Consider the following 22,066-nt stretch of genomic DNA (forward strand, 5'->3'; position numbering starts at 1 on the left):
TATAATTGCACCATCAAATTTATTGCATGTATTTTCAGAGGAAAGTCCTCCAGCCTCCCCAAGAGTTCAGGCTGGTGCTGTTCATACTAGAGAAGCTGGAAGAAGCAGTGCATTGCTGGCAGGCTTGCCCATGTATTTCTCAGCATGGGACTGGACTGGTTTGGACATAATTGAAGCATCGTGTGTGTGGGGGGGGGGGTTCTTAGCCAAGTTTTGTTTCAAAATTTAGCTGCTAGACAGGATAAGATTCCTGTTTTTTAATCTGTCCAGCCATCAGCCTGTTTTGTTATTTAGGGGTCAGTGAGATGTAAGAATTTTTCCTTGAAATAATTTTTCCATTCTTAACTATTATTATTTTGACCTCTGATCAAGGTGAGGGTGGATGTTGGTTGCTAGACAATGGAAGTGTGGCTCAAACCAGGAATAGAGTGGTACCTTGGGTTAAGAACTTAATTTGTTCTGGAGGTTCGTTCGTAACTTGAAACTGTTCTTAACCTGAGGAGGTACCACTTTAGCTAATGGGGCCTTGCGCTGCCGGGGCACAATTTCTGTTCTCATCCTGAAGCAAAGTTCTTAACCCAAGGTACTATTTCTGGGTTAGCAGAGTTTGTAACCTGAAGCGTCTGTAACTCAAGGTACCACTGTATAACCTTTTGGTGGACATTTCTTAAAAAGGCTTGGTTACAAAGATAAAACAATGGTATATTAAAATGTTAGTTCTAGTACACATTGTGCTTTTACAAACATATTACTTTGAAAGTGTTTATGATGGAATCCAAGATATGTTGAAAACCAGAAAGTGGCAATCAGATGCCAGGAAAAACGTGTAAAGTGGTTAATTAGCATGCTTTCAGCTTTCATGTATTCTTGGTGCATATCTTTTTGGCAGAATTCAGCATGCTACGTTTGGAAGTGTAGAGGGGCTGCATTATGTGGATTATACACACAACCCAGTGGTTTCCAGTTGGTAGTCTACAGATCCTAGGGGTCCGTTGCACCATCCACATAACAAAAGCTACCATAGAAATATATATTTTTTCAAAGTCCATGGCTTGGCTTTTGAAAAACGGGGCCAACAGTACTTAGCTGATCAGGAACTACTGCTATACACACCTGTGAAGTTCACTTCTCCACTGTACATCGTAGACCATGGGTAGGCAAACTAAGGCCGGGGAGCTGGATCCAGCCCAATGGCCTTCTAAATCTGGCCCCCAGACGGTCCTAGAATCAGCGTGTTTTTACAGGAGTACAATGTGTCCTTTTATTTAAAATGCATCTCTGGGTTATTTGCAGGACCTGCTGTTTTTACATGAGTAGAATGTGTGCTTTTATTTATTATGCATCTCTGGATTATTTGTGGGGCATAGGAATAAGTTCATTCCCCCCCCCAAAAAATATAGTCCTGCCCTCCCACAAGGTCTGAGGGACAGTGGACCCACCCCCCTGCTGAAAAACTTTCCTGACCCCTGTCATACCTCTAGGATGCATAGGATGTCTACGTAGCTGGGGAAAGTTAGATGAGCAAAAGACTACGCTCATTCTCATGACCAGGGGAGGAGAAGAGGCTGGGGTTGCTGCACCTTTAACGTAGAAGGGAGAAAATCAGCTGCTGGGGCTTGTTACGCGAGTTACACCGGCTGACATCCCTCCTTCTTCCCAACTATTAAAGGCGCAGGAGCCCCGTCCTCTTTGGCGTGTGGCGAGCCTCGCTCAGCCACCAGAGCTTCCCATCCTCCGCTGCGTTACGGACTAGAAACTTGTCCCTTTCTAAATCGCAGGTGGGGGTTCTCGGGCAGCAGCACTGTATATCCGAAAACCCGGATTTTAACGGTGCGGGTAGGAGGAAGGCATGAAAACAGAATGCGTTTCCGGCGCACTGTGTATGGAGAAATCCGAGTGGGAGTTCAAGCCCCTGAATCCAGTTTCCGCCCTTTGCGGAGGCCGCGCCTTCCGGAGCTGTCAGCTGGCTGCGGAGGTAGCGGACGAAGCAGTAGCCGCGCGGGATCCTGACGAGGATGAGCGTCAGCCTCGTCTCGGCTCTCTTGTGCTGCTCGGCGGCGACGGTGCTCCTGCTGAGATGGCGGCGGCGGCGGAAAGTCCAGAGGAAGGTGGAAGAGGCGAAAGAAAGGCGAGAGCGCGCGCTGGAGCGAATGCTAAAAGCTGCCCGAAAGTTCAAAGAGCAGGTAGGTGGCGTCGGGGTGGAAGCGGCTACTCGCTGAGCGCACCTGATTCCTGCCTGGAGGGCGGGGGGGGGGGGGACGGGACAGCTGGAGGCACCGAGCAAGGGTCGTCGGAAAACCCCCGAAGCGGAAAGAACCGGCTGGCTTTGTCTCCCTGGAGGGTCACGGGGCAGAGGCAGCTGCAGCCCTAACGTCGAAGGTTCCTCCTGTAACTTTAAGGCTGTGGTGAGAAGCCTCTGTCCTCAATGTGCGTGTGAATGCACACACCAAGCCTCCTTTTTCCCAGCCGCTCCCCCTATTGGCCCTATTTCAGCATCTCATTGAGTGTGTGAGTGTGCGTATCCTCCTCCTCCCGTTGCAAGGTGTCCTTGGACTCTGATATTCAATTACTTTTCCTGGATGGAAGATGGAGAAGGGGTGTATCTGTGTGTTGCGCGCTGAAACTAGCCTGCTGTATGAAAGCAATTTTTACATGCATTGCTCTGCTCACTTTAACTTCTGAATCTGTGCGCCACTGGTACGTGGCCCCCAGAAATTCCGTTTGCCCGTGCTTTAAGGGTTCCTAAAAGGCAGCTGTGCCTTTTCACAGGGCTGTGGCAGAGAGAGAAGTTGCATGGACTCTGTTCTGTGCAACAGTTGCATTTGTGGGCAGAAGTACGTCCCACTAGATTGACCTTGACTCATTACTTTGTGGCAACTTCCAGACACAAGCATATTAAGTGTGAACTTTAGTCTACAAAAGCTTATGCCTGCAGAAATCTATTTGCCTTTGCTGCCATGGCTTTTTGTGGTGGGAGTGGGTGGCGCTGTGGTCTAAACCACTGAGCCTCTTTGGCTGGTGGTTCAAATCCGCACAATGGGGTGAGCTCCTGTTGCTCTGTCCCAGCTCCTGCCAACCTAGCAGTTTGAAAGCACGCCAGTGCAAGTAGATAAATAGGTCCCGCAGTGGCAGGAAGGTAAACGACGTTTCCGTGCGCTCTGGCACTCGTCACAGTGTCCCATTGCACCAGAAGCGGTTTAGTCACGCTGGCCTCATGACCCGGAAAGCTGTCTGTGGACAAACGCCGGCTCCCTCGGCTGAAGCGAGATGAGCGCTGCACCCCATAGTAACCTTTGACTGGACTTTACGGTCCAGGGGTCCTTTACCATGGTTTGTGGTATTAAGAACAGCCAAGCACTGAAATGTGGTAGAATGATGGTGAAGAAAGTTTTGCTTGCTAAACTTATGTGAGTTGGGCTGGGCTGGTGACTGAGGTGTCACAATCCAATCAAAGGCTTGGATTTATTTACCGTAATTAACAGTTCAAAATAGATTGAGAGAAAGTGACTTGCTCAGTGAGCTTCCTGAGTGAATTGAGATTTGAAATTTAGTCTCCATGGTCCTACTCTAACCATTACACAACGCTGATAATGATGATTTTTAAAGTATGTTGTAGATTTCAAGCTCAAGAAAGCTTAGGTCGAAGAACTGGAAAGTTCCCAGTGTACATTCAGACGTACAGCACAATCACATCTTATGTGTGTTAAACATATGGTTGCAAATTCAACCATAAGTGCTCAGCTGTCGGGCGGGGAGAGTGGGGAGGAAGTGTGGGCCACCCCACCCACTGTTCCACTCAACAAGTGGCCTTGGATTGTGATTCCCTCGCTAAGAGTGGTTAGGACAGTCCAAGGCCCTGAAATGCAAGTCACGTACCTGTCCCAGAGCGCAATGGAAGAAACAGTGAAGAAACAATGTGGCCACAACAAGTCCAGTCTCCATGTAATCAAGTTTTGAGAGAGAGAGGAATTCATCAGGCCATGTCATCAAGTGCTCTACTGACTGGCAGTTAATCTTAATGTGATGGAGTGTTGGAAGCCCTGGCAGACGAAGGTGGGGATGGGGGGAGCGGGTCACCTCGGGTGCCATCGCGGCTGCCCCTGCCCCCTGGGATGCTCGGTGCTCGCCACACATGCCCTGGGACGCCCGTGGTCGCCGTTCACGCCCTGTGACCCCCCCCCCCCGATTCATGCCATGCCCCCACGGGTGGTGAGCCACGCCCCCTGGGACGTGCACCACGCCCCCTGGGACGCACACCAGCCACGCCCCCGGATGTATGCCATTCCTAGGTGCCGGTGCAGGTAGCTCCACCACTGGTTGGAAGGCCTTTAACACTGCCAGTTGTACCACTTCTATTATCCAAGCAATGGATGCAGTCAAGCCTGAATCAGTCTTGCAAAGGAGGCTGCTCCCATGTTACCAGCCAATGAGTAATTGCGTCTGAGAGTTGCTGAAAGCAGGTTTTTGGATCAGTATCTTCAGATCGAGTCAAGTACTCTTTCCAAAGGATTGCGTTAGGTTGTGCAACAAAAGTAGTTTTAGCAGGGTCCCTCCTCTTGCTGTGTTGAAACACAAGCACTTGCTTTTATGTTGTGGGATTATAGAAGCAGTTGGTGTGAGTCAGCAATGTAGTATGACTGCCAAATATATATATATAAAATGGACTCGACCAGTGTTTAGGGGTACTCTCATTTTCCTACTCATATTGAAGTACTGCCCCTCAATGGGGCCAAACTTAGATTCACAAAATGTTTAGGGATATGCGTACCCCCCGAAAAAAACAACACTGGACTTGATAGTTTTTAATTTTTTTATTATTATTACTATTTCTCCTTCAGAATCCAGGTCACAAACCGGAACCCATCTTGTCTTTGGCTCTTCCTGAACTCTGTGGGAAACTGAGGGATGGATCACTCTCACCTGAGAATGTCCTTTATTCCTACATGGACCAGGTGAGGTGTGGCTGACATTTCACCAAAAGCAATGGGAAATGAATGTGGGGAAGGGAATGTGATGGACAGAGTGAAGTTTTGGCTGGTAAACTGTGCCCTTTGTTCAAGGGAATCCAGGGTGAAAGGGAACTGAGCCCGTCTATTGACAGCTGCTAGGAGCTTGTGTTCCTGCTCCCTGCCTGAAAAATCACTCTGCTCCAATTTTCTGGATTTGTTTATTTGCCCCAGTTTCTTTCCCTGCCCACTTCTTGTATCTTGGCTATGAGACCCTGCCTGCAAACTCACTGTATAATGTATATTATAATACCTGTACAGTGCTTAGAAAATTTTAGGTGCTTTGTAAATGTTGAATACTGGAAGGTTTTTGTGTTGGGCATCTATGTTGTTGTTGTTCATATAGCGCCAATATTGTTCAAAATGTTTTGCACATAATTTGTTCCCTGTGTGCCACTGGGGACTTAGTACTACAGCGGGAACGGAAGTGGTTTTGTCACTCAAGCAAATAAATGCTACATAGCAGACTGTAAATCCTTTGCCTGAACTTCAGTCTGCTGCTCAGGGTGCCAACATGGATTTCCCTTGCATTCCAACCCTGAACCAATTGGTTTGAAAAGTAACTTTCATTGGAAAGAGTCCAGAGGAGGAGGAAAAGGATAGTGAGGGGCCTGTTGATCCAATCCTATGAGGAAAAGTTGAAAGAGTTTGCTATGTTTAGCCAGGAGAATAGATGGTTAAGAGGCAATATGACAGCGGTCTTAAAATATTTTTATTTATTAATTAAATTTGGGTACTGCCCTTCATCCAAAGATAGCAGGGCAGTTCACAACATCAAAATACAAAATGAGACCATAAGATACATAATAAAACAAAACAATAACCCCTCCCCTTCACACAAACACATTATTTCATTTTGTTTATTAAACTTGATAAGTTGCATTAGATGGTGGAGAAATTATTATTATTATTATTATTATTATTATTATTATTATTATTATTTCTACCCCACCCATCTGGCTGGATTTCCCCAGCCACTCTGGGCTGGAGAAACTTTATTTCTATTGCTCCAGTGGGTAGAACCCAAACTCCCAAGTACATAAAAGGGGATTTTGACTTAACTACTGGGAAGTATGTCCTGATTATATGAGGTACTAAGCTGTAGAACAGACGGCCTTGGAAGGTGGGTTTAACTGATTGCCTTTTCCTGCTTTTCACAGGCCTTGAAAGTGACTAGAGATATCAACTGTGTGACCGATTATCTGGAAGATTGTGAGTCTCAGCTTCTGCACGTGAAAAGTCAGGGGAAGAAGGGTTTGCTCTATGGCATTCCCATCAGCATCAAGGACTCCATTGACTGCAAGGTACCACCAATCTTGGCCATGGGCAACAATGCCCTGTGCTCATGTGTCAAACCAGTAAATCTGTAGAGAAACCATGTCTTAGAAAAATTGCTGAGGCAAACTTCCTATCCTGCAGAATCTGAGGGGCAGGGTGGGATTGGCATTGTAGCATGACGTCTATACTTTTTGCAGAATGAGACTTGGATCTAAGGTTGCCATATTTCAGAAAGTGAAAATCAGGGCACAAAAGTTGGTTTTGGCCAAAGTTGTTGACCTTTTAAAGCTATTTTTAAGGAAAAGCGGCACACATAATGGGTCGTCATACAACTGGATTTTCCTGGACATTTCTGCTGATTCCTGCCCGGACACTGCTTCTGACTGCAGTATTTTGGGTATGTCCAGGAAATTCCGGATGTATGACAACCCTCCTTGGATCCCATTCCTTGAGGTCTGATTCATTCAGAATGATGTGCTGTTCCTAATTCGGGGGCAGTTTTTCAGTGTGACATGGCAGTTGCATAGTGGAGCTTCCATAATTTGATGTGATGATCAGTCTTCTAATTGCTTTCATATGTGCCAAGATCCAGCCCCATCACTTGCAGAAGATCCTCTTTCAAGTTGCATTGTAGTAGGAGATATGTGTTTGGTTGCGAATGCCCTCCTGCACGTAGTGGAGCATTATCTTTTGCTGGGTCAATTCCTTTACAAAACCAATTGCTGTGCTAGAATCCTGTGGAGGGGAAACCCTACTGAACCGTGGCAGTGGGACTGACCTGTTAGCCTTCTAGTGTACATGTTGACATGAACGTAGCCATGTTGGATACAACTGATACTCGCTTCAAATTTCTCCATGGATATAACTCTCCATCATCAGGAATATTACTAGCCAATTCATATGTGAAAGAGCATTGTGACTTATACTGCAGGCAGCATTACTGTTTGATATCTGAAGGATCTGGGGTAGGAACCAGATATCTTAACTCTGTTCTCTTCCCCACCCCACCCCCAGGGCCATGACTCCACACTGGGCCTGGTGAAGCATCTCAACCTGCCTGCAGCAACAGATGCGGTTGTCATTCAGGTGTTGAAACATCAAGGAGCAATTCCATTTGTAAAAACCAATGTTCCTCAGTCTTTATTGAGGTAAATCATATAATCCCCCCTTTGCTATATTTCTGTGTGGGCATTTACACAAATAACAAATACTATGAGGAAAGGAGTTGAATATGGTTCACCTGTAGAAGAGATAATTCAGGGGCAACATGACAGCCAAATGTTTGAAGTCACATACTGTAAATGGTAGAGCAAAATTTTTCTTCTCTGTTGATCCAGAGCTAACAGGTTCAAATTAAATGAAAGAGGATTTTGGCTGAACATTGGGAAGGACTTCCTGATGGTATGAGCTATTCATCTGTGGAACAGATGGCCTCAGAAAGGGGGTGGGCTTGCCTTCCTTAGGTGGTCACCTAGACTGCTTAAAAAACCAGGTAGCAATGGATTTCCTTGATCAGCAAGGGGCAGGTGGGGGCAGCTAGATGACCTCTGAGATACTTCCCAACTCTGATTCTATGCTTTAATGAAGTTTTATTTTTATGTAAGTTAACTGAGCCTCCATTAAGAAACAATAAACTACACTTGTTTCTGTTCCTTTTGCCAGAGAGTAGCTCTTGTTCAGTTTATTTGCTCGAGCCTGTTATTCTAGGAAGAAGAGTAAGTGAAAGAGGGAATTTAAACTCTCCCCATTTGCTTGCTGGCCTCTCTGAGTGGTGCATATATCAGAGGAAACTTCTTACTTTGCATGCTCACAGTATTGTGAGTGTTAAGAATTCTAATATCAATAACTCCAGTCTATAGATATTGTGCATTGGCAAGAGGTTGGGCTAGATTACTCTGATTCTTTAAACTCAATAGGTGTTTTCAGACATCAGAAGCCTGGGATGACTATGTGATGTGTGAAAGCACTTTTCTGTGGATAAATAGAAGATGAAACAAATGCTGTCAGACAGAAGTTATGAACTGAATGCTGCAAAACTGCACCCATATGGTTTATAATGGGCCTTCTAGAAACAATCACAAATGTGGGTTGTTTTTTTTGTTCTTTTAAGCATTTAAACTGTTGGGCATTGTTGTGATTGCAGTGGAGTGTGGCAAGTGGTTTTGTTAGCTAGGCAACAAGACTTTTCCAGAGCTCTCTATAGCTTTGTTTTCTCTTGAAATCAGCCTCTGAATAGCTGTGGAATAGTTGCTTCCTGCTTGTCAAGTGGTATATGACCCCACCTTCTCTCTCAACCCACTGTCCACCCAACCCTTTTGTTGTGATGGGCAGCTCTGTGGTAATGAGAGGATTGGTAACTTGCATCATGCTTCATTAGACAATTCCTGACTGTTTCATTTTCTTGGTGTTTAAAAGGGTTTGTTCTGACTCCATATTTTGTTAGGTGCCTCATGAATTCTTGTGGTTAAAGGGCAGGGTAATATCTGAGACTGGAACATAATGACAGGATTTGTTTATTTTATGCACTGGATTATAATTCTGCCTTTCTGCCAAGGCACCTGAGGTGGGTTACAATTTTAAAACACTAAAACTACTACATTATATCAAAAGTACAGTGGCAGAGTCCTCTTGAGCCACCTGAGTCAGTGGTATGTGTGCTCCGTGGCCTGGTCTCCCTCAGTTCTGCCTTCCCTCAGTGCACACAGGTCTTCAGCAGCCCCAGGGAAGGTGGGAATCAGGTGCCCTGACAAGCCTCTCAGGCCATTGCTGGTTCTATCAGGAGCTGATGGTGTGTGTACCCTCTGGCCTCGTCTTCCTCACTTTTTAGTGTGGTGGCACCTACACTTTGGAACTCCCTGCCTATTGATATGAATCAGGCACCTTCACTGTATACTTTTTGGTGCCTGTGAAAAACATTTTTGTTTAGGCAAGCCTACCTGGATGTTTAGAAAGTTGATGCAAGTTTTATTCTGTTTTTAGTCCATTGCTATTTTACTTTTTGAAAGTCTTAGATTGTTACTGATTCATCTTATGGATGAGTTTATCCTTTTTTTTTGTAAACCGCTTTGAGGGTTTTATCCAATCAAGTGGTGCATAAGTGTTATGAAATAAGTAAATAAAAATATTTATATAGGGGGTTGGGCAAGGGAGCTGCAGCCATAGCACGGATCCTATCTGGGATAGGGGGCGGCAAGGTATATTTGACTTAGCTGTGGCTTAATCATCTGACTGTCTTCTCTTGTGTTTTTAGCTATGACTGCAGCAACCTGATCTTTGGTCAGACGCTCCATCCTCTGGATCATTCCAAAAGTCCAGGTGGTTCTTCAGGAGGCGAAGGTGCTCTTATTAAAAGTGGAGGATCCATCTTGGGCTTTGGTACAGATATAGGAGGCAGCATTCGTATCCCGGCTGCTTTCTGTGGAATTTGTGGAATCAAAACCACAGGTGGCCGAATTAGGTACAGTGCAAGTTTGCAGCCTTAAAAGACAGCATTTAAGCTACATAGATAGATAGATATAGATATAGATATAGATATAGATATAGATATAGATATAGATATAGATATAGATATAGACTAAAGCCTTTCTTGGGGGCTGGTGGGGGCTGTTCTTCGCAGGATCCAAGTTCATTGTACACATAAAGGCAGAAGGCGCCCAAGAATCAGGCAAGCTATTAACCCTTGGAGCAGAAAGCTACAAATTTAAGTTCTTGCACAGGCACTAAACTTGTTGGGGAGTTAATTCTTTCTTTCTTTCTTTCTTTCTTTCTTTCTTTCTTTCTTTCTTCTTCTTCTTCTTCTTCTTTTACTGATGTGCACTTTCGAAATGGGCAGCAATCCTATGCTCTCTTATCTGTGAGTAAGTTGCATTGAACTTAATGGGATTTACTCTGCCAGTCTCTCAACTTTTCCCTGCTTGGACAAAAGGCCTTTTGAGATTTTCCTTTAATGGGATGTGCTAGATTGCTGGCTAAGATTTATCCCTTCTTCAGTGGAGAGAACTCTCAAAGGGGTGAGAAGCAGCATCTCTGCTGGCGTCTGGGAATAGATTCCCTGTTAGAACACAGTGGAAACTTAGGTGTTGGAAACCAGCAACCCTGAAAGCTGTGCTGAAACATCTTCTCTGGTGATCTTTTCACAGCAAAAAAGGAGTTATACCAAGCATTCGTGGGCAGAAATCAGGTTGGTGATTATCATTTGCTTGGAAAGAGTAAGATGTCAAGGTGGTGAAAATGTGGTAGCTTTGAATTCTTACATAGTAATGGGTTAACCCAACTTTATACACTTTTTTCTTAAAAAACAACAACACTCTACCTTGTCATCCTTTTAAAAAATGCAAAATGAGTTCTAAAAACATGCTGTTAGGGATGTGTGTTGATATTTTGCTGTCATGTTGAAGTAGAAATCTTCAGTCATGAGGACCAGAAGCTTTTTAAAAATTGAAGAGGTTTTTGAGTGGCAGCAGATGTGGAAATTCTAGCAAGAAAGGTCTATGTGTTGAGGTCTGCACGTAGCCCACACCCTTCCTGTAATAAATAACTGACCAGCTTCTTCCATAAGTCCCTTTACAGTAGTATTTAATTTGCTTTTCAGATATCAGGTTTTTTTTTAAAGGCTTCAGTTTTCATTGTTTATTGAATGGTGAAGAGATTCCAAAGGGGCGTTAGACAGCAGGGCAATTTGTTATGAGTTAGCTTTTACTGGATTTCTTCTTACTTGCTTTTTGTAGTGAAAAGAGCTTCAGTTAGTGCTCTGATCCCCATGATGCCTTGCTCCCAGAAGTGTTTTCCCTGTTTTGAAAGATGATCCTATTGTCAAGACTTGTTCTCTTTTATTTTTTATTCCAGCGACTGCTGGCATAGGGCCAATGGCGAAAGACGTTGACAGCTTAGCTCTCTGCTTAAGAGCTCTCTTGTGCAATGAAATGTTCCGGCTGGATCCCACAGTGCCTCCCCTCCCCTTCAATGAGCAGGTGAGAGGCTGAAGGAAAAGGCACCCTCCTTTTTATGATAATCAGATGCATGGTGAAAGCAGTAACATTGCTCTGACCTTCCTTGTGGGCCACTTCCAATATGTGGGATTAAAAAAACAACACCTTATGTACTGATGCTCAAGAGTTTAACATACAGTGTTCACTGCTGACAGACATTTATTTAGTTGCTGAACCACTGGGGGGAGGGGTTTGTCTAAATCCTTTACCCGTGCAATTTGGCTATGATTCTATGACTAGCCCCAAACCTGGGATCTGTGTGTACAGCACAAACATTTGCAGGGAGTGATCCTTCATGGGCGCAGCTTATATATGCATGAGGGCTGCCTCTCTGCAGATGTCCAGGCTGGACATGGGGAGGAGATGAGGCTAGTTGGCATGGACCCCCTTTGTACCTTGAAAGAACTGGGGTGACTAAGGTCCGAGAGGAATAAGAGAGCTTTCCTTGCAGTGCAAACCTTGAGCTTCATAAAATGGAGGTTCTGGTGCTCACTTCTATGGGGAATGTTATATCCTCTGTCCTAGAAACCTTCACCCTAATCCCAGGTGTGTTGGAGTGTGCTGTGATGAGATGCAACAGGCTCTCTTCATACGCTCGGAGGATGCATTCCATATTAGTACCTCACACAGCATTGGCACTTTAAAGTAAGATCTAGCAGGCAGCTCTGGCTCATATTTTAAGTTCTGCTGCCATCCCAGATTGTGCAGTTTATTAGTCTATTCTAGTCTGGAGGGGGTGTCTGTGAACATTGGACCTATATTCCTGACTGTCTGTGCTGAGGGCAAGGGTATTGTGGGGTGAAAGAGGTTAAGAACAACATGTAAATCCTTCTGGATCAGACCGGAAGCCTCCCTAGTCTTCATCCTATTCCCACAAGCTTGTGAGGGAAAATGAAGGGTCTTACTTACATGAGAAACTGCATAACAGTGTTCTTCAGATACATTCCTCCCTACAGAAACAGGTAGAAAATGGCACAACATCACCTATTGGGAAAAGTAGACTTGTGCAGATGTAGTGCAATCATTGCTTAAGGTACACTGGGAATTCAGATTTTCAAGATGCTTTCTCTTGGCATGGATATGGGATTATTCTGAGAAATATCATTGACTAGTAGAGAATGGGGCTGCATTCAGACCATAGATCTGAAGCACAAACCCGTCCCCAAGAATCCTGGGAACTGTAGTTTAAGGGTGCTGGGAATTGTAGTTCAGTGGATGGTGAACTACAGCTCCCAGGATTCTTTGGAGGATAAGATGTCGACACTTAAGAGCTTGATCTAGTGCATCTGTCTTTAAAGACTCCAAAATGATTATGTTAAGTTTTGATTTCCAAACTGTTCTCTTAACCTTGTGATCATTTTATCTAGGTGTACTCCAGTTCTCAGCCCCTCCGGATAGGTTACTATGTCACAGATTCCTTCACTATGGCAAGCCCTTCCATGAGACGGGCTGTACTAGAAACCAAGCAACTTCTGGAAAAGGCTGGCCACACGGTATGTATCTGTCTCCACACCTACAAACACCCCCCTCCCCACCACCACCACCACCTAGAATTCCATTGATGTCCTGGGCAAGAGAAGATGGGGTGGCTAAGAAGTAGAAAGTCAGTCATATTTTAATGAAGAAGAAAAAAGTCCTTAAATGTGTTTCCTTTTTCCTTTTTCCTTTTTTTGTGGTGCTTTACATCTTAAAGAATGAGAACTCAGAATGACCAGTATGCCATGATAAGGTGGGGTTGTGATTTGCTGCACTATGCTAACTTTAATGCCTCCCATTTTCATAAGCTATCTGCTGATCCTAGACCTGAACATGGACAATACATGATGATTATTTGTGTCTGGTTTTAGACTCGGTATTCTTCACTGCTCTAACCTCAAGCATAGCCGCATATAGAAACCTTTCATTTAAGTGGGGATGGATATTTTACTTCTTTTCTTTTCACCACATGATTTGGGGAGAAAATTTTGAAACTTCTCCAATTTCTCTAGAATGCCAGAATCTGGGCAGTAAGAAATAGCTCCAGTTGAGGGTTGTTTGAAAGAAACAACATCTGCCTCCTTCTCTAGAACTTGCTGTAGTTAACACTGCCAGGAAGGCTGGCTGCTGTTCTTGCAAAATGCTTTCCGTGAAGAATGAATGAGTGATTTTTTTTTATTTTTTTTTTTGCAAGTCAGAAGTTTACCTTTGTATGGCATTACAGAGAGAAAGATTCTCATCCTGCACTCTCGCTTTCCTTTTCTAGCTGGTCCCCTTTAAGCCCTGCCGCATAGATGATTTCATGTGTAGCATTTCTGCCAAGGGCTTGTTTGCTGATGGCTGTGCCACTTTTTTAGAAGGCTTGTAAGTATTCCTGTATGTATAAATGCTGGCATGTGTATATGCACCCACACCATTAAACCCCAAGAAGAAGAAGAAGAAGAAGATTGGTTACTTACCTTACTTTGGGTGCAAAGGCTTTCACCATCATGTACTCATCAGCAAGATCCTGCTTCCATTTTTCACATTGGCTACTTAGCTAAGCATCTCGCTCATACCTTTCTTGGTGAGGTCACTGCTTCTTCTTTCCTTTCTGTTCTCTTTATCCTGCTGTGTTTCAGAGTTCTTTCTGCTGCATGGTGGACAAGGGGAATAATAATAATAATAATAATAATAATAATAATAATAATAATAAATATTTATACCCAGCCCATCTGGCTATGTTTTCCCAGCCACTCTGGTCAGCTTACAGTATATATAAAACATAGCAAAGCATAGTAAAAAAGAAAAAAAGAAAAAGAAAACCATCAGGATTTTTACCTGATGCAAATAAAAGTATTTTTTTTTAATGTTATTGTGCAGCATTATAATTTCCATTCTGTCCTTTCTCTCCCAAGAGTCAGGATGGCAAACAGCAGGGCAGCAGAACAGTGTGATCAGAAATACAGTGGTACCTCAGTTTTCAAGCGTCTCGGAAGCCAAACATTTCAGTTTTCGAATGCCGGAAGCCCAGAAGTAATGGCTTCCGTTTTCAAATGCACCTTGGAAGTCAAACAGCTTCTGCTACATGTTTTTCAATTTTCTCAATGGAAATTGCAGACGGCCCTTTGTGCCTCGGTTTTTGAACGTTTCAGAAGCCGGACGATCTTCTGGAACAGATTACATTCAAAAACCGAGGTACCACCGTAAAACAAAAACATTAAGGACCACTGAAAACATTTTTGAATGGTCACATACTCTATATGCAACATATAACCCACAGTGAATGCCTCTGCGTGTCAGACAAGAAGGGATCAGTGTTCCATTCTGAACATCAGTAGCCATGGCTGATGGTTCTGTGGAGCTGAAATGGCTGAAGGTTTGGATAACATAAAATTCACTCAGGGTTGTGTAACCTAATTGTTTTGGTTGCCTTTCAGCAAAGGGGAGTCTGCGGATCCCAAAGCAAAGGAATTGGTGCTTCTAGCAAAGTTGCCAAATTGGTTTCGAAGCCTCCTATCCTGCATTGTCAAGCCAATAGTAAGTTCCCCTTCTCTAGCTGCTGTCTTGATTTGCTGAAGAAGGCAGCCTATGGCTGTTGGCACTTTTTGAGAAGGGATTTTTTAGTCCTGGTGAATGGGACTCTGTCAGGGAACTGCAAGCAGCGAGGGAGGAAAGAATTAGAGGATACAGGGAACGATCTCCACTGCTCAGTACTGAGTCCTCCTCAGAAGACAGAGAAGAGGATAGTGAGTCTGGGGAGGAAGGGGTGCTTCAGAGAGAGGGGGATCCATGTCACAGGGGAAAACGGAAGGGGTTGAGCCGTTGGCTCTGTTGGTCTCGAGGGAGAGGGAAAAGAGAAAGTAGTTAGAGCAACGCGTCATGAGAGACGGGTCGCTTTGTTTATTCTGCATGTAATCTTGTCAGAAGAAAATAAAGAAAGGAATTTATGGCTGGCTGCCGGGAGTGTTTTTCTGCTAAGTGCAGCAACGCATGCAGCTGGCTAGCTGACAGCAACAGTTCTGATTAGCACTGCATTTCAGTGCAATGGAATGCTGAAGACACACTTCTTTACCTTTGACTTTGTGTGCTTTCAGGATCCACTCTATTCCTGTGACTGTGGTTTTTTTTAAAAAAAACAGTTTTTAACATTTTTAATTCATGTAACCCACCCTGGGACCCACTAGTGAAGGATGATTTATTTACTTAATAATAAAAAAAATAATGCTATACCTCCTAGATGGAAGGTACACTTCTGTTTGACCATAATGTGTTTATGTAATGGGCATTTTCAGCTCAAAGCCTATCAGTCCTTTCTTTGTTTCCTTAGAGTCTTCGTATTTCCAAAATGCTGACAAGCATGAATGAGAGGTAAGGCTTCAGGATGGGGGTGTGGTGGGCTTACAGCTTTCATATGCTAGCATTGCTAGCAGCTATGTTGTTCATGTCCCATTTGAACCCCCAACTACAGTGGAAAGACGAGAACGGCAACAATTCCCACTTGTTTCCTACTTGAACTTGGTTCTCCACTTTCCCTGCCTGCTGATTTCTGCCCCCTCCCCACACGCTACCTGATCTAAGTAACTTCTGTGAAGGTCCAGGTGATGGCAAGTTTCCAGTGCTTGCAAATTTCAGCAGAGATCAAAGCAGATTGGGGTTGGCTTTTCATATGGCCTCACTGAGTTCTGGTGCAGGAGTCTTAGCAGTGCATTTCTATGCATGCCTACTGAAAAGTAGTTCCTTTAGCTTTTCTGGAAAAATGCAGTCTAAATTTTAAATGTACAATAGCTGCCTTTTTAAAAAAAGCATAATAAATTTAATTTTTAAAATTTAAAAATGCACAATAGTATATTAAGGGGGTGAAATGCAGTTTCTAATCACTGCTCCCTGCTGCCCTTGTGGTGCAAATATAGGTTGGTGCATTTAGGGGGGAACTGAGGCGGGAGCTAGGAAGGTGCTCAACCCTCCCTGGTTACTTTTTAATTCCTCCTCAGCAAATCTTTAAAATGGGAATCAACCCTGGTCACTGGAGTTTGGATGTGTGACCTAGTTTGATGGAGGCACAGGTGGATTCATGAGCATGGATGGGGTTTTGTACCATTCATCCCTGCTTCCTTACGAATGCCCCCTCAGTCCCATATATGCTACCTTAGCAAACCAAATATTGTTTGGGTATTGTGTAGTTTTGCCTATAGCATAGGCCGTGACTAGCTCCTGTGGTGGATTACAACCCCATCCTCACATTTGGCCATGCTGATGGGAGTTGTAGTCTGCCACACCTGGAAGGCACCATCTTGGTACAAATGATGAGCATAAAGGCTGAATTCACCAATTTCTCATTCACCTGCAGCTTCTTTTTGAATTTTCAGGTCTGTGAAAGAGCTTTGGGAACTTCACAGGGAAATTGAGGTAATTTCCTTTTAGGGTTTTTGTTGTTGTTGTTAAGAGTATTTCAAGCTCCATAAATGTCCCAAGAAGTTTATGGGAAAGGCTATTATAACCTTTGTCAGCCTTGGACCAAAATCTTCCTACCTATGAGAAATATTACAATATCTGTTTTATTTCAGATTGTAATATGAAAATCCAGCCAAGTTTCTAGGCTTACTCACATAGCCTTCTGCAGCTGTTTCCCCCAGTAATGTACCCAAGTGAGGTCTAGTTCTGACATAGTTTTATACAAAATCTTCCTTCCGTTTTAAATAATGCTGTACATTGAAATCAGTGTAAAAAGACAATACTGGAGTGTCTGTCATGCAAAGAACATCCTTGGAGCTAACAGAGTTACAACTGCAGTGTATTATTAGTCATGAACTTCATTTTGTCACTTTGGCATCTGAATTGCTCTATATCATCTTGGTCCACCCCAGAGCTTTAAAAGTTCTAAAGCTCTAACAGAATACACACTCAATCCCTGACTTCTGCAGGTAGGGCTAAGAGAAAACAACCATCTGACGCCCCAGGGAGTCACTGCTGGGTGAGACCAGATGCTTGACTTAATCTAAGGCACCGTCCTATGTTCTTACATCCAAATGTGAACATGTGCAGAGAAGAGGGACTGCATATTTTGCTCCTGTGGCCACATCTGGTAGAGAAGAAATTGGGTGGAGAGGACCTATGGAGGCTGACCCCAATATGGCAGGTCTTGGCTGCTCTCCAGAGTTCTGAACTGTGTCCTTGAAGAGGACTCAAGCTGCAAGGGCACTAACAAAATGGCTTGCTGGTGATTCCTTATCAGAAATTGCTGCTGCTTTCCAAGCCCCCCTTAAAATGTCATCTCTCCATGTGGCTGCAGCAGAAGTGACAGTTGCAGAGGATTTTAGAAACATGCAACTTTAAAGGGCTTTATTTAAGTAAGGCTTTTGATTGCTGCTTTTTATCACAAGCGAGCCCAAAGCAGTTGATTCCTGCTTCAAACTCTGTGCGACTCCAGGGTACTCTCCTCTCCCCAACATCCCCATTTCTGCTGCCTTGGAGAGAATGTCACTATGTTCATGCTTGATTTGATGCTTGGATCCTGCCATTCACTTAACAGGAATTTTGGAGGTCAGGCCATGCTTTTTTTTTTTTTTTTTTTTAATAATTTTTATTAAATTTCCAGTTGACAAACCAATCATATCACATTAGTTCCAAATTATACCAATATATAATAAACTCCAAATATTTCCAAATATTTAGCCGAATTTTAAATTTTTGTTGGGGGTACCCATGCTTCGAGTTCAGAAAGGGTCCAATCCTCTCATATTTCTGCTGCTTTGATGTTCACAAGTCCCATCTCTCCATCTCTTTGTTGTTATCCTTTACAAATCCCGTCTTCCAGTCTTCTTGTTGTTATCATTTTCTTTCTTTCTTTATAACCTCTGAGATGATCTCCACAAGCGAGTTGAAGCAAACTTCTTTCTTTATAACCTCTGAGATTATCTCCACAAGCGAGTTGAAGCAAACATTATTATAGTCTTGTGTGGATTTTCCCGCTGATCCAAAAGTCCTGTTCAAATGGCAGATGCCATTTCAGCAGTTCCCATAAGATACAGTCTAGGCGTCTGCTCGTTAACTTTCCCAGATCAGTTTCTCCATACATCAGTCTTTTCAGGGGAGTTCTTGCCAGATCAAACGTAGAATTCAGATATGATAACAAAAGCGTGGCTTCCTCCCCCCTTGACCGTAAATCCTGCAACAAAGTTTGTCTCATAATGGTGGTTCCCAATTAGAACTGCGTCATCCAAAAGCTTTTCGTTTCCTTTCCAGATCTTCTGCAAAACAAAGCCTTTAGTTAATAATTTTATTTCCACACCGTTTATTTTCCCATCTCACTTGCTATCAGTCGTGTGATAGTTCTTCTTAGGGAGGGGTTGTTAAGTAAATCATATAAAAAAAGGGAAAGTTCCCCCCCCTTTCCGCTCCATTTCAACATACTGACATAGCTGTGATTCTTTGATGTAATCTTCTGTTCAATCCAACCCGTCACTCAGCTTCTCAGAGGTCAATTTAATTAGCAATCAATACTCCCTTTCCTTCGCTCGAAACATGTGCATTTACTCTTCTCCAATTGTTTATCTTGAGCAATGCAACTAGGATCGCGATCAGAAGCGGCGTCAGGGAGAGCCAAAAACTCACTCGAGGGCTTTCTGTCCAGTGCCCCTACCCCATCCTTCTTTTGAATTCAGGGGTGATTTATAGGCATCCGCGGACAAGGCAGCATTTTCCCATCCCCTGGGAAAACCCGGGAGGCTAATTACTCCCATCATTAGCCTCTTAATTACCTCGTGTGAGCCGGAGAGATGGTATTGTCGGCCATCTTCCAATGCGCCCCTAGCGGCCCCCTGGAGGTCGGGCCATGCTTAGTTCTTCCGGTTAGATTCTTGTTTGCTGCCAGTCATGTGCAGCCACTCATGCTGAAGTATGCCTGTTGCTGCTGCTGCTGTTTTTTTGTTTTTGTTTTTAACTATTCTCCCCTCTTAGGAATACTGCCAGGAATTCATTGGTGAATGGAGGAGGCTAGATCTAGATGTGGTGCTTTGTCCTGTCCTGGGTCCTGCTTTTAAGATTGGGTTACCTGGGAGACTGTCAGGTAATTCCACATTGCATGGGAAATGAAGTCTCCAGAGGGCACTGGTATATGTTGGAGTACTTTCATGTATACTGCAACTTGCACTGGATTCTGATGCTGTAAGCCAAGAATGGTCAACCTTTGTGTTCACAGAAGCCTCTTTATTGTCCAGACAATACTCTGGGGACTGGATGTACAGTATATCTTGTTGCACAACCTGACCCCCTTTTATGAGTCAGTGTGGCTTAGCAGCAATAGATTCCTACTTAAAAGGCACATATGCTTGGGTGATGTGTAGTGGCATTCATGTTCTTCGCAGAAGATCTTCTCAGCCTGAAGAGGAGGTTGATGGTACTTCTGTACTTCTAACTGAATGTACAAGAGAGCAATGCAATAATAAAAAAAACCCCTGATAGGAAATACATTCAGTGTATTAGTACTTCTTCTCTAAGTCACTGTTGAGTAGGGAATTGCAAACAAAACATAATGGAGAGCAAATATCTCTCTGGTTGTCACCAAGCATTCTACATTAGTGGTTAAGCAAACACTCAAGGGAGGCCATTGGCTCTGCCCCCCTCCACAAGCTTGGAGAGTGATCTTCCAAAGTGGAGAGCCTTCTTGTCAAAGCTTCTAAAAAACCGCAGAGAGCCTATCTGAGTACAGGAGGCTCACTGCTTCTGAAGTTTGGCTTCCAATGCATGGCAGGTGACTGGAACAGCAACCAGGCAGAAGTGAGCATAGCTAACCTGGTCATCGCTGCTGTCCTCCCTCACCTGCTGACTGAACCCTAATGTAGGATGCCTGAAGAGGGGCTTTTGTCATGCAGCCTTGGGAAATGGTTTCTTTGCTCCAGTTTTGCTTGTAAGCAGTTTTCTTTAACCACTCCTTGATTGAAACTTGATAGTCATCAGACTCAAGAACAGTTGTCCTTTGCCTTTCTTTTAAAGTAGCCCAAGTCTCAGCTGGGACTTACATCAGTGACTGAGGAGCAGTCAAAACAATTGGATAGTTGCCAGGATGCAGCACTGGAAGCCAAAAGAGAGAGATCTCCCGGCTGCGCCCTGCCTTTAACGGGCAGGCCACACCCCCTGACCGACTGGATTGGCTGGCCTGGCCATTGACGCAGCCGGGAAACCCCAACCGCGCAGGGCTGGCCACCCACCCTTTGCGCACGGGGAGGGATGTGAGAACCCGCAACACCACCTCCTCTTATGGCGGAAGTGGCCTTACCAAGCCCTTTGCTATGAGTGCATCTGATGTTGCTCCATCTCCAAATATAAATGTAAAAATGCAGTAAGATGATTCAGGCCAAGTCAGAAATTGTGTAGCAGCATGCTTTAAGACAGGGTGGGGTAGCTGTGCCCCTCCAGATGTAGGATTACAACTCCCATTATCCCTGACCATGCTGACTGGGGCTGATGGGAGCTGGAATCCAGCAGCATCTGAAAGCCCATGGGTTCACAGCAACTTGTCACAAGGGTTGCAGCTGGGCTTGGATGGGTGGGAGGGTTTTTCCCATGCTAGCTCTAGCTTTAGAATAATTGAGAATCTATACCCCTTTTGTGAGAGCAAGTGTACTTGTGTGCTGGAGTAATTGTGTAGATGAGAGCTTGCAGTAGTGGCCCATGTTCTTGTCAAACACCTGTCTCAGTTGCATGGTGGCAGTGCTAGTGTAATTCAGCTTTGGTGGTGTTCAACAAACTTGTTGAATTAGCACGAAGATGACCACTGGTGCAATGGGACTTCTCACCCTTCTTGCCCCATGCACCTTCCTGAAATATGCTCCAGAGGGTTGGGGAATCACGTAGGACAGATTTGGGGGAAGGAGGAAGAGAAAGAATGAGAATATTATGCTGCACAAGGAGGAACCCTTGTGCTGATGGAACGATTGCATAGCGCTGCATTGATTACATCCCCTCATGTGTTCAGTGGGTGCTTCCCCTGTAACATTTGTCAGGGCCTTACTATGTATGGGCCAATCTGATCCCATGGGAAGTCTCCAGAAAGATGTTGCAGTCTCTTATTGAGGGCCACTGGCATGGAGAAGTCCCATGAAGTGGCCCATGTTTCATTGCTTGAGAGAAGTCTTGATTTCTCCAGTCGGTCTTCTCACCAGTAAAAGGAGGAGGAGGAGAATCTATCATGTAGGACTCGTAGTGGTGAATCGTATAGCACTTTCTGCTGTAGAGGGATTAGATAAAGTGCCAAAGAGATTTGACCAGGTGCCCTTATCTATACTTAAAAGTTTTAACCTGTCCTTTTGACTCTGCAGTGGGAGCCAGTTACACCATCTTGTATAACTACTTGGACTTCCCCGCCGGGGTGGTGCCTGTCACGTCGGTGACAGAGGAGGATGAGGAGGAGCTGAAGAGTTTCAGAGGGCACTTTAATGATATGTGGGACAAGGTCTTTGCGAAGGTTTGTCACCATGTTGGTTTTGGAAGCAACTGCTTTGTAGTGGGCATCAGAAGCCATTATTTGGTAGGAAAAAAACCTTATTCCCTTGTTCTGTCCCTGCAGGCAGTGCAAGGGGCTGTGGGACTCCCTGTGGCCGTCCAGTGTGTAGCTTTACCATGGCAAGATGAGCTGTGCCTCCGGTTCATGAAGGAAGTGGAGAAACTGACCCGAGAGAAATCAAACAAGAATTGAATGACATATTGCAAAACTGATATGACGGGAAGCTGCGGCCTGCGCCTGGGAAGGCCCATAATAACCATGGACTTGTCTGTGCCTATTTTGATTAAATAACTGAGGTGCTTTTGTGTCTGGTGGTCATTTGTGGGCTTGCTGCA

At 44.3% G+C, this 22,066-nt stretch overlaps 1 protein-coding gene across 1 annotated transcript; it reads left to right on the top strand.

The window, feature by feature from the left end:
* The first annotated feature begins 1,875 nt into the window (after positions 1 to 1,875).
* On the top strand, positions 1,876 to 22,031 carry FAAH (fatty acid amide hydrolase). Its single transcript, XM_081009416.1, has 15 exons — positions 1,876 to 2,183; positions 4,839 to 4,952; positions 6,167 to 6,310; positions 7,299 to 7,432; positions 9,535 to 9,741; positions 10,424 to 10,464; positions 11,130 to 11,254; positions 12,640 to 12,765; positions 13,515 to 13,612; positions 14,668 to 14,767; positions 15,558 to 15,598; positions 16,597 to 16,636; positions 19,187 to 19,295; positions 21,547 to 21,692; positions 21,795 to 22,031. The coding sequence occupies exons 1-15, from the start codon at positions 2,016 to 2,018 to the stop codon at positions 21,921 to 21,923; spliced, it is 1,722 nt and encodes a 573-aa protein (XP_080865542.1). The 5' UTR covers positions 1,876 to 2,015; the 3' UTR covers positions 21,924 to 22,031.
* The last annotated feature ends 35 nt before the right edge of the window (positions 22,032 to 22,066 follow it).

Source organism: Podarcis pityusensis (assembly GCF_964106645.2).
Source record: "Podarcis pityusensis genome assembly, chromosome: 6".
Taxonomy (NCBI): Eukaryota; Metazoa; Chordata; class Lepidosauria; order Squamata; family Lacertidae; genus Podarcis; species Podarcis pityusensis.